General features: G+C 35.4%; 1 protein-coding gene and 1 non-coding gene across 2 annotated transcripts; one reads left to right on the forward strand and one right to left on the reverse strand.

Moving 5' to 3' along the window:
* The first annotated feature begins 6,769 nt into the window (after nt 1–6,769).
* Nucleotides 6,770–6,876, forward strand: LOC128279572 (small nucleolar RNA R71). Its single transcript, XR_008269774.1, has one exon. It is a non-coding gene; the product is annotated as a small nucleolar RNA R71 (small nucleolar RNA).
* Nucleotides 6,877–11,985: 5,109 nt separating this feature from the next.
* Nucleotides 11,986–12,614, reverse strand: LOC108474776 (GDSL esterase/lipase At4g10955-like). The gene has a single exon (XM_053031703.1). It carries the CDS (start codon nt 12,610–12,612, stop codon nt 11,986–11,988), a length of 627 nt encoding a protein of 208 aa, XP_052887663.1. The 5' UTR covers nt 12,613–12,614.
* Nucleotides 12,615–13,224: the final 610 nt, after the last annotated feature.

Consider the following 13,224-nt stretch of genomic DNA (forward strand, 5'->3'; position numbering starts at 1 on the left):
CAGTTTTCTTCATCTTGAGCCTTTGTCTTCTATCCCTATTTGATATTTACCCTCACCTAATGTTCCAGCACCTTCTTCTTCTCTGACCTTACCATCTGCACCAGTTTCTCTTCCCCCTCTACATCGTATCACACGGTCTGTCAAGACGCCTGCTTGGATGAAAGATTACATCTGTTCCAACCAATCTTCAACTTCTCTTGTTACAGGTTCATATCCTATTTCTAATGGTTATTCTTCCTTACATTTACCTATTCACACTCAGTTATTTGCAGCCCATATTTCTTCATTAATTGAACCTCGAACATATGCTGAGGCCATTTTGGATCCAATGTGGGTTGATGCTATGCAACAAGAAATTTAGGCTTTAGAAGCTAATGGTATGTGGGAGGTTGTTTCTTTACCTGTTGGTGCGGTTCCTATTGGATGCAAATGGGTATATAAGGTCAAGTATAACTCTGATGACTCTGTTGAATGGTTTAAAGCTTGATTGGTCAGGAAAAGATCTAATCAGCAGGCTGGTATTGATTTTCAAGAGACCTTCTCCTCTGTTGTTAAGCATGTTATCGTTCAGACTGTTATTAGTCTAGCTGCCATACATGACTGGCCTTTTTTTCAAATGGACGTTTACAATGCTTTTCTACAAAGAGATTTGTGTAAAGAGCTTTATATGGATATTCCGGATGGTTTTTGCATACAGGGGGAGCACAATGTGTGTTGTCTGCTCAAATCATTTTATGGCTTGAAGCAAGCTTCTAGACAATGGAATTTAAAGCTCATCGAGGCGTTGCTGCAAGGAGGTTACATACAAAGTAAATATGATTATTCCTTATTTTCCAAATGACAAGGGGGTAACATCGTCATCTTACTTGTTTATGTTGATAATCTATTTATCATAGGGAGTGACATTGGTATGATAAATGAGTTAAAAAAGGTCCTGTACCAAAATTTTAAGATGAAAAGATTTAGGTGCATTGAAATATTTTCTTATGATAGAGGTGATGCGATCACGTGAAGAAATTGTGTTGAATCAATGAAAGTATGCGTTGGAATCGATAGCTGATGTGGGGTTAGGAGAAGCAAAACCAACAAGTACACCTCTTGAACAAAATCAGAAACTAACTTCAATTGAATATGATGACTCGGTACAAATGATGACTGATGATGTCATAAACTAACTAAAATACGACAAAGGTAAGCGCACCTATTGAATGGTAGTATAGCTATAGTGAGTCAGGAATATCGTATCCACGAGGACTAAAAGTACTAGTAATTACTATCTTTTTATTATCTAGCCTATAAAATTGAAGGGATTTGTTTACTCTAAAATTAACTAACTAATTACTAAGAACTAAACAGAGAATAAAGTAGGAAAATATTGAAGAAAACCGAGGAGAGAGACAATACCCAAGAAAGAATCTACCTAGACTTCACTTATTATTCTAAATCTGAATTAAACGATTTATTCATTTACCTTGATACGTAGAAATCCCTAAATTATATTAATATCCCTTTCGAGAGTAAAAATAACTGACTCTAGGTTGATTACAATAACTGACTCTAGGTTGATTAATTGAAATCTCTTTCTAATTAAAACCCATATTGTTGCATTAACTCGATCTATGGATTCCCCTATTAGATTTGACTCTAATCCGGTAGATTTATGTCGTCCTATTTCTAGGATTGCATGCAACTCAACTCAATTATGCCAGATACTCTTAAACAGAAACTTTTGCTCCATTGAATAAGCACATCAATCATGAATTAATATCCTGAAAACATTAAAACATGAAATAAGAACACATAATTGAGATCAAGAACAAATATTTATCATGTAATTCAGAAAAATCAAATAATAAGATTTATCTTAGGTTTCATCCTAGGAAATTTAGTTCATACTTTTGGAAGAAAACATCTCAAAATTAGGAAAACAAGAAAACATAAAGAAACCCAAAAACTTCGAGAGAAATTGAATGGAAATCTTCAATTTGAAGGAGATCCTGCTTCTGAGTTGAATATATTGGTGTTCTTCGAGTCTTTTCTTTGTTCAGCTCTGTCTATCTCCTTAGGTCCTCTTCTAGTGTGTATTTATAGACTTTAGAATGCTCAGAAACCCTAAAAATTGGGTTTTTTTCGCGTATTAGGGAAGCAGGGTGCGAAATCGACACGAACTGGCACATGGGCGTGTGGCCAGCCTGTGTGGCTCACATGGGTGTGTGGCCAGCCCGTATGGAAATGCCCAGGCTATATGAATCCTGGAAACAACTCTTTTTGCCGATTTTAGCTTGTTTTTTGCTCCTTTCGTTCCCCTATGCTCACCTAAGTATAGAAACATGAATTTAAAAGATTAGGAGCATCAAATTCACTAATTCATATAATAAATCATCCAAAAACACATCAAGAATGAGATTAAAAACATGTTACTTTTATGGCTTATCAAATATCCTCACATTTAAGCATTTGCTTGTCCTCAAGCAAAATCCTCAACTCATAATTAAAATTAATCTTTCTCAACTTGTAATTCTCATCAATAATGTTTTTTCATAATTCACAAATAATAACACATGGATAATTCAACTAAAAGAGCCTTAAAGATTCAAACAATCCGAGTCACACATTTTTTAAGACATGAAAACATAGGTATCTCCCCTTATCTAAGTAATTACCTTTAATTCAAAATCGACAAGATTTTACATCCTCACTAAAGATTCACTCAAACCACTCAAAGTGTTTAAGGCTCAAAAATTAAGTACTCAAAAGTCAATTATGAAAAGTCATTACAATAGGCTTGCATGAAAATTAAATCTCCACCACTATAAAATGATATGATACACAAATCAAAAGGTCTTTAAAGGGTTATAATGGGGCTTGGGTTAAAGGTGTGGATAAAGGCTGAAAAAGAAGGTTAGAATCGAGATCGAATTGATAAATTACCTAACTAGAAAAAAAAACTAATACTAAATAATTGCATCAAACGAAATTATTAAAGAATAATACGAGCTTCTTCTCAAAATATGAAATTAACTACTTAAGCTCAAAAACATAGAACTAGTAATAATTAACATAAATGTATTTTTTTTCACTTTTTTTTTTCATTTTTTTTGAGAACAATGGATAATAAGATAAAATTTAACAACTGAAACAAAAGAACATAATTAAGCAACTAACCAAATCAAATCTCGACAAAAAGGGAGTCAATAAAATAGGAAACAATTCTCAATGAATCAAAAATGAATTATGGGTTAATATTAATGGATAAATCAAGAAACGGCTTGTTAGGCTTAAAACGGGTTCACTAAGGGTTAATTATGAAGGTAGCCTTATGGGATAAGTGGGTTAAAACCTAGGTGCCTTTATCATCTCATTATATCAAATCAAATGTGTGGTCTCAACATGTATAATCGAAGCAAGTTCTAGAATAACCAATCAGTATTGACACACTCATAACCAATAATAGAGTGAGCAAGAAACGTGTATGCTCTAAAGGCACAAAATCTCATAAAAATTATGGTTTTTGATGTTAATCTTGTAAATCTCAAACTTCAAGATAATACTTCAATTTAGGGAAACAACTTAAAATTTTTAATTCTGAAAATAGACTTATAAAGCTTGATTCTCTAGTGTCTTAAAGTTTAAACAATCAATGCACAATTACATATGAATTTAATCTAAAACACATCAATGATAATCATAAATCAATAAGAATTCATTCTAATAGTAATGTGAGAAAATTACTTAAACACAAGACATAATTCAGGGATTTTCTAATAATTCTATAGATAACCTCCCCACACTTAAAATGCACATTGTCCTCGGTGTACAAACATATATAATCACAGTATAAACAGAATATCATAAGAGAGGGAGAAAACTGAAACTACCCTGAATATTGGATGAGATCTTCAAAATAGTGAAAAGTGGAATTGCAGTCAAATCTAAATGTAACTCATGATTACGAGCAAACTAACAAGAAAATAAACACAAATAATAAAGAAGATTAAGGGTTATAACTCGATTAGAAACAACCATAAATATTTTAAAAGATAATAATGAAAATAAGTTAAAGAAAATAAAAAATAAAACAACTAAAACAAAATTAAAAAGAAAGATAAAAATAAAAAATAAAAAAAATAATAAACTCAATGATATCAATAAACTTAAAGGTAATTGTAATGATAATAGTAAAAAAATACGAAAAAAATAGAAATAGCAAAATAAAAATAATAGAAATATATAAAAACTAAAATATAAAAAATTAAAAATATAAGAATAAGATTAATTAATTAATTAATTAATTAATTAAATAAAATTAATAATAAAAAAATAAAAAATTTGGGGTGATTAACCGAGTTTTCACTTGGCCATGGACATGCCCATGTGTCCAGGCCGTATATGTTACACGGCCATGTGCCAGACCATGTGTGATTTCCTTCACTTCTCCCACGCCCATGTGAGATCCTACATGCCCGTGTGGGTCACACGGTCGTATGCCTTACTCGTGTAACTCTTTGACTTTGAAAAAAAATTAGCTCCAGGTTTCACACGGCTTAGGACACGCCCGTGTGTCCAGGCCGTGTGGGTCAAAAACACACATTTTTTTTTAGATTTTGAAAATGAATTAATTTTTAAAAAAATATCATGAAATAAAATTAAGAAAAATAGCAGTGTTAGCACTAGGGTTGCCTCCCGAGAAGCGCTTATTTAAAGTCTAAGCTCGACTTACCTCAGATTTGCATGGTCATGGTGGATCGCGAAGTCGAGACTCTTCATTCTCGCTATCAATTATTTTATTTAAATAAGGTTTAAGTAGAGTAATATTTACCTTAAAAATGTCGAAATGAGAATGAGTTACCTCGACTGTACCGTATGGGAAGACATTGAGTACCGTAAAAGGAGTCACTCTGTTTGCGTTAAGCTCTGAAGTGGCAATTCGAGGGCCCTTTTCATCTAGCAATACCTGGTCCCCAACCTTAAAGTGGTTTGTTACATCCTTATGCTCGTCATGGCTTTGTTTCGGTTCTGTATCGTGTATTTTTGGTTTCTCCTTGACATGTGTCCGCCCTCGTCTAGTTCATCGATCTGAAGCCTTCGTTCTTCATGAGTTGTTCTATTTTTGACACTTGAGTTGGACCGTGGCTTTATCACCTTTTTCTGAGGAATTTCCTGCAAAGAAGGTTGAGCCACAAGGTAACTCACATTAAAATAACTCGTAATATCATCTCGATCACTAGATATCCTAACAGAATCACAAGCTTGGAGTTTAATCGTGTCATCACTTACACGAAGTATTAACTCACTTGTACCAACATCTATGATAGTTCTAGAGTCACAGGGCTAGGGTCTAGCCCCATGACACTAGCAGTTGCTAAAAAGGGTTGTCCTAAAATTAAAGGTACGTCACTATCCTCATCCATGTCTAAAACAAAACAGTCAACTGGGAATATAAATTTATCAATTTTAAAAAGCACGTCTTTAACAATACCCTTAGGAAATCTAATAGTTTTATCTGCCAATTGGATACTCATACTAGTTTGTTTGGGTTTCCCAAGACCTAGTTGTTTAAACATTTTATAGGGCATGACATTAATACTCACCCCTAAATCAGCCAAAGCATTTTTAACATTTAAACTACCAATTAAATAAAGAATAGTAAAACTCCCTAGATCTTTCAATTTGTTGGGTAGTTTGTTTTGCAAAATGGATGAACACACTGCGTTTAGCTTTACGTGCGACAAATCATCTACCTTCCGCTTATTTGTTAAAAGTTTATTTAAAAATTTAACGGAATTTGGCATCAACGAAAGAGTTTCAATAAACGGTAAATCAATATGTAATTTTTCAATAGTTTAAGGAATTTACAGAATTGTTCGTTTGTGTGGTCTTTCCTTGTCTTGTTGGGATATGGCACACGAGGTTTACATTCATTTCCGACCAAATCTTGCTTATTTTGGCTTACCTCAACCTTACCATTGCTTACCATAGTTTCTTACCTCGGTTCAACTTCAGATTTAGCTAACCTTTTTTCATCTCGAACAGTAATCGCATGAAGCTGCTCTCTTGGGTTAGTTTCGGTGTTACTTGGCAAGCTACCTTGTGGTCGTTCTGAAATCATCTTTGCCTATTAATCAATTTGATTCTCAAGCCCTTGAATCGACGCTTGTTGATTTTTGAGTGCTATTTCGGTGTTTTGGAAGCGAGTTTTTGACACCGAAATAAATTTAGTCAACATCTCCTCAAGGTTCGACTTCTTCTCCTGCTGGTAAGGTGGTTGTTGAAAGCCTAGAGGGGTTGTGGTCTCTGATTCCCTTGAGCATCCCAAGAGAAGTTAGGATGGTTCCTCCAACCTACATTGTAAGTATTACTATAGGGATTATTCTGAGGTCTAGAATTATTACCCATATAGTTGACTTGTTCGTTTTCTGTGCTAAGGTTGTAGGATCGATTTTCTGAATGGTTCCCTCCTCCATTTGCATCGCATTGCATTACCGGATGTACCTGCGTAGAACCATATAAACCATCAATCTTTTTATTCAAAGTTCTACCTGATTTGATAACATAGTGACCGCATCAATGTTAAAAACTCCGGCTGCTTTTGTTGGCTTCTTCCTCATGACTTACCAGTGATAATTATTCAGTGACATCTCTTCTATAAATTCATAAGCATCTTCAGGTGTTTTATTATTTATAGTACCACCGGCAGCTACATCGATCATTTGTGTAGTTGAGGGGGTTCAAACCATTGTGGAAAGTTTGAACATGTAGTCATAAAGGTAACCCATGGTGAGAGCACCTTCTCAATAAATCTTTATACCTCTCCCATGCATCATATAGAGTTTCTAAATCCATTTGCACGATGGAAGAGATATCGTTCCTCAACTTGGCTATTTTAGCCGGTAGAAAGTACATCAACAAGAATTTTTCGGTCATTTGGTCCCATATAGTGATAGAACCTCGTGGTAGGGAGTTCAACCAATGTTTAGCCTTATTCCTTAATGAGAAAGGGAACAACCGAAAGCGAATGGCATCGCTAGAAACGCCATTAATTTTAAAAGTATCACAGAATTCTAGGAAATTAGCCAAATGAGTATTTGGGTCTTCGTCCTGCAAACCATCAAACTGAACAAACTGTTGAATCATTTGAATAGTATTAGATTTCAGTTCAAAATTATTTACAGTAATAGCAGGTCTAACAATACTCGATTCAGCCTCAGTTAAATTGGGCTTGGCGTAATCGTACATAGTACAAGAAGTAGGATTTACGACAATTACAGGAGGTAGCTGATTATTCTGATTTTCAACTATCTCCTCAGTAATATTAATGATTTCCTCTTGCTCTTCTATTGTACTTTGTCGAATTTGCCTTGCTTTTTTACGGTTTCTACGAGCTGTACTTTCTATTTCATTGTCGAATACGAGAGGTCCTGACGGGTTTCTTCTAGTCATAAACTGAAAGAACCTGCTAGAAGCAAATAAAAGAAAATTTTAGTAAATTAAAATAAAAACAAAAATAAAATGCAATAAAAATAAAAATGGCTAAAGTAATAAAAATCTAGTGTTCCTAATATTTTATTCCTCGGCAACGACGCCGAAAACTTGATGACATCACAAACTAACTAAAATACAACAAAGGCAAGCACACCTATTGAATGGTAGTATAGCTATGGTGAGTCGGGAATATCGTATCCACGAGGACTAAAAGGACTACTAATTGCTATCTTTTTATTATCTAGCCTATAAAATTGAAGGGATTTGTTTAATTTAAAATTAACTAACTAATTACTAAGAACTAAACAGAGAATAAAGTAGGAAAATATTGAAGAAAATCGATGAGAGAGACAATACCCAGGAAAAAATCCACCTAGACTTCACTTATTATTCTAAATCTGAATTAAACGATTTATTCACTTGCCTTGATCCGTAGAAATCCCTAAATTATATTAATATCCCTTTCGAGAGTAAAAATAACTGACTCTAGGTTGATTAATTGAAATCTCTTTATAATTAAAACCCCTATTGTCGCATTAACTCGATCTATGAATTCTCCTATTAGATTTGACTTTAATCTGGTAGATTTATGTCATCCTATTTCTAGGATTGCATGCAACTCCACTCAATTATGCCAGATACTCTTAAACAAGGACTTTTACTCTATTGAATAAGCACATCAATCATGAATTAATATCCTAAAAACATTAAAACATGAAATAAGAACACGTAATTGAGATTAAGAACAAATATTTATCATGTAATTCAGAAAAATCAAATAATAAGATCCATATTAGGTTTCATCCTCCCTAGCTATCTAGGAAATTTAGTTCATACTTTTGGAGGAAAACATCTCAAAATTAAGAAAACAAAAATGTAACACCCCAAACCCGGCCTAGACGTTATGGCTGAATCTGGCGTGTCACATTGAATTGTTTTTCGAAAACCATGTTTCCATTGAAAACCCTTCTTACTATTTAAAACCTCTGGCCATTTTAAAACTTGTGAAAACCTTAGTTTACGTTGGTTTATTTTGCAAAACGTGGTTCACTGGAAAGTTATTCCTATTTAAACGGCGTTTGTTGTGAAGGCTTAATTTAAAATAGTCGATTTACGAAAACATGATGTTTAAAAGTTAAGTTACGAAAAAGTTTCGAAAATGTTGCGGAAACGTAGTGTTTGAAAACAATTATTGTTTTGGAAAACCATGTCCTACTTCTAATAGATACTAAACATACAAAATAAATTTCCCAAACAAAAAGTTAAGAAAATAAAGAGGCCTTATTACAACCCAAATAAAAAAACCAAAATGCTTAACTAAATAAACGAAATAATAAAACATGTGTAGTTGTGTGGTCGTCTCCGAGTCCCTTTGCGACACCGATCCACCTAACGCTGGGGATTAATTAAGTGTGTAATCCCCTCCTAGATTAAAACAGTTAGTAAACAAACAGAATTCAGAATCAGTCTGGGCCAGAGCCCATTACAGTAACAGAACAATGTGTGTGGGCCTAAGCCTAGTACAATTTCACTTGGGTCTTAGCCATCATTAGAATCAATTGGGCCTAGCCCATTCTCAATATCAGTAACAATTGGGCCTAGCCTATATCAGTAATAGTTGGGCCTAGCCCGTATTAGAAATAGTTCCATATGCATAATGTGTGATGCATGCTAACCCATCCCATCCAACCCTGCACTTGCCTCCGTCGAACCCTGCACTTACTGTGGGGATAAAATCGACCTACCCATCCAACACACCAAGCTTAGTATCGGTTGCGACACTAAGTCAACAGAACGGCTCAAAGCCGTAGACAGAATGGCTAAAGGTCGTAAATATCACAGTAAGGCTACCAGTTAACAGAATAGCTCTAAGCCATAAGTATCACAGAAAGGCTGAAAGCCTTGTACAGAACGGCTACAGGCTGTACACTTCCTCAGTCAATAATAACCCAACCCCATATATTATGTCATGTCATAAATATTACGTATATGTAAAGTCATACTCAGTACAATCATATATGTAAATCATAAGCACATCAGTCATACGGAACATAAGGACATAATCATCATCCTACCATACAGGGGTATTACAATCATTTTACCCTACAAGGGCATTTCAGTAATTTTACAAATCAAGGTCTTAACAACCCAACAGAAGGTCCACCATCGCCTCGAGCGACTTAAGTAACCTAAATAGATATAACGACGCAAATGAGCCTAATGCCCATTACTCGGTCCAAGCGGGCCCACACACTCGTGTGGTCCATTTAGCCCAAAAATAGCCACAGCTATGCGAACATCAAAGTCTGGTTCATTAAAAGTCGCTTACCATAGATTTTATCCGTGTGGAGCCCATAGGCCCATTGGGTCTACACGACCCATTTTGGCCCAACGAAGCCCTTAATGGCCTATGCCATGCACACGACATGACAAACCCAACTACTTCTCACCTACAGTTAAATTTACACAAGCGGGGCCACGGGCCCAAGTCCACGAGAGCGTTCGTTGCGGCCTCTACAGCCTATCACCAATGCTTTGTAGGGTCGGATCTCCCCACGTGCGTTCGTACAGTCATGAGGCCTCGAATGCCTGGCGTTTCAGCATTTCGGCTTTTGCTGACTTCCAACAAAGAAGGGCGTGAACACACACCTATTTATGAGAACGCGTCGAAGTCCATGATCACCAACCTTGGTTAAGCATGTATGAAATTATCCCTCCTAAAACTAGTTACCACTTCAACTACAGAGTTTCAGTCCAACTCCACCTCCTATACAGCTCAAACAGCAAAATAAATACTCCATTGTATATCGCAAGACTTGAACCTTAGACCTCACATTACACAACACGCCACCTTGCCACTCCACCACAGGCTCTTTCTGTGTTATAAATTCATCAAAAATATTCTTAAAGCTTACCCACTAACATCAAGGCTCCTTTAAGAGAAAAATATAAATTTTTGCTAAAGCCCAGGTTTGAACCCAAGACTTCTCCAACACCTCTCAGGACCCTTAACCACTTGAGTAGACATTTAATTGTGTCATATCCTTGCACAATTAAATACTTATATACAACCTCCTTACGGACCCAAACTCAAGGCCCAATATTTCTAGGCCCAAATTCGGGGTGTTACAAAAAAAATATAAAGAAACCCAAAAACTTCGAGAGAAATTAAATAGAGATCTTCAGTCTTGAAGGAGATCCTGCTTCTGAGTTGAATCTGTTGGCGTTTTTCGAGCCTTTTCTTCGTTCAGCTCTACTTGTCCCCTTAGGTCCTCTTTTAGTGTGTATTTATAGACTTTAAAATGCTCAGAAACCCTAAAAATTGGGTTTTTCAACATAACAGGGAAGTAGGGTGCGAAATTGATACGGACTGGCACATGGGCGTGTGGCCAGCCCGTGTGGAAATGCCCAGGCCGTATGGATCCTGGAAATAGCTCTTTTTGCCCGATTTTGGCTCGTTTTTTGCTCCTTTCTCTTCTCTATGCTCACCTAAGTATAGAAATATGAATTTAAAATATTAGGAGCATCAAATTCACTAATTCATATAATAAATCATCCAAAAATGCATCAAGAATGGGATTAAAAACATGTTACTTTTATGGCTTATCAAAGACTGATGGGGATGAATTAATCACTGATGTTGCAGTGTATCAACGGCTTCTTGGGAGGTTGTTGTACTTGACCAATACACGACCAGACATAATGTTTGCAGTTCAGCATTTAAGCCAATTCATGCACAAAACAAAAAAAAGTCTTATCTGGAGGCTGCTTTTCGGGTAGTTCGATACATAAAGAAAAATCCTAGTCAAGGTATCTTATTGTCTGCATCTAGTAAACCACAACTCATTGCTTTTTGTGACTCTGCTTGGGCTTCATGCCCCATGTCCAGACGATCAGTTACTGGGTTCTGTATTAAGCTTGGAGATTCTTTTGTCTCATGGAAATAAAACAAAAAAAACAAATTAACTACTATTTCTCAATCGTCAGCAGAGGTTGAATATAGAAGCATGGCAGCAGTTGTAGCAGAGATTATTTGGTTGGATGGATTATTGAAAGAAGTCAGTCTTAATCAGCTTGACAAGTCAGTTCTTTTCTCAGATAGCCGATCAACTTTACAGATTGTAGCAAATCCTGTTTTTCATGAACGCACTAAACATATAGAAATTGTTTGTCATTTTGTACGAGATAAAATTGGAGAAGGATTAATTCAAATGCAGCATATTAGGACAACTAAACAACTTGCCAACTTGATGACTAAAGCACTTGGGATCAAGCAGCATGAATATTTGGTATCCAAGTTGGGGGTTAAAGATTTATATCAACCCTCAACTAGAAGGAGAATTTTGAGAAATAAGCAAGTAGTTAGATGGTTAGTTAGAATCAGTTGTATAAGATAGGTTGGTTAGCAAACAGTTTATAAATATTGACAAATTAAGTAGCAGGATTGATTCATCATGGATGTACATACAGTTATTTTTCCATCAATGTATTCTTGATCGGTTTTCAACAATGCCTTACTCTCTTATTTTTTATTCTCTCAACAGGGGGAGATACATATGGCGGATTAAACAAAAATGCTTCCAAGAAATTCCCTCTTTTCACCATGTTTTTTCCAGCAAGCATTGCCATGGCTGCACCTAGGGAATGACCGGTTAACCACACCTTTGAAGACCCAACCACTGACACCAAACCTAGAACAACTTTAATGGTGGTCCTAAAACAATCAGTTTGATGAAGTCCGTTTCGAATTATATCGATATCCAACTTAAGATCTCTTGCAAACGGTTCTAACTTGATTAAGGTACCTCGAAAGGCGATTAAGTATCGAGGGCTTCGATCCATCGAACGATGATACGAATAAGCTGAAGGTTTATATTCGAAAGTGGCACCGAAGATGCTTTTATCATTGTCATCAACGAGTGCATTAACCACTTTGAAGTTGAAAAACTCCCACCATGGTGGCGCAACACATTGAAAGCCTCCACGTCTAGCTTGTCGATCTTCTTCAAGCATGTAAACACCTTCAACCAAGCTGGCTGATACAGACCTTCGATGGTGGGCGTTGTTCCAGTCGATATTGCTAAGGTATTTGGGTCCGCAACGGTTAAAGTATTCAATTCCAGAGGCCATTATAACACTGCACATTAAAGGAAAAACATATGTGGGTGATTATATATGGGATTTTGAAATGATTTTGATTTTTTGTTTCCTTCTGTGAATACTATCAATCAAATTACTAAATGATTTTGATGGAAAATTTTAAAAAAAATCTATATTTTACTAATTAATAATATGGCATTATCAACATAAACAAATCAATCAATAATATAAGAACATTAGTGTATGCATGGTATCAAGTCAAAGAATAATTAAAGCTCTATTTTTTTCACATGATTTTGGGTTTCCCTCAAAGAATATAAACAAAAAAATAAAAAGCAAAGTGATAATAAAGAGTGAAAGAAAAGAGAGTACCAAAATGATGGGATGAATAGAGAGGTGAAGCTTTGCCACTCACTTTGAGCTTAAGACACCACCAATTTATAGATGGAGCATAATTCCTATCTCCCCAAATCAAACCATAGGATGTTGACTGAGGTATGACATTGTTTCTATTATAACAATCAGGACAATGTGAATTTAAACGTAATTTTGAATCAAATAGTATTGAAAAGGATTTTCATCACTATTTCCATTAATATTTTACAATCATATTACAAACTAAGCAAGTGCAAGACAACCTAA

This window comes from Gossypium arboreum, chromosome 8, assembly GCF_025698485.1.
Source record: "Gossypium arboreum isolate Shixiya-1 chromosome 8, ASM2569848v2, whole genome shotgun sequence".
Taxonomy (NCBI): Eukaryota; Viridiplantae; Streptophyta; class Magnoliopsida; order Malvales; family Malvaceae; genus Gossypium; species Gossypium arboreum.

Excerpts from the sequence above, each read along its gene's own strand:
- LOC108474776 (XM_053031703.1), bottom strand. The coding sequence starts at position 12,612 with ATGGCCTCTGGAATTGAATACTTTAACCGTTGCGGACCCAAATACCTT.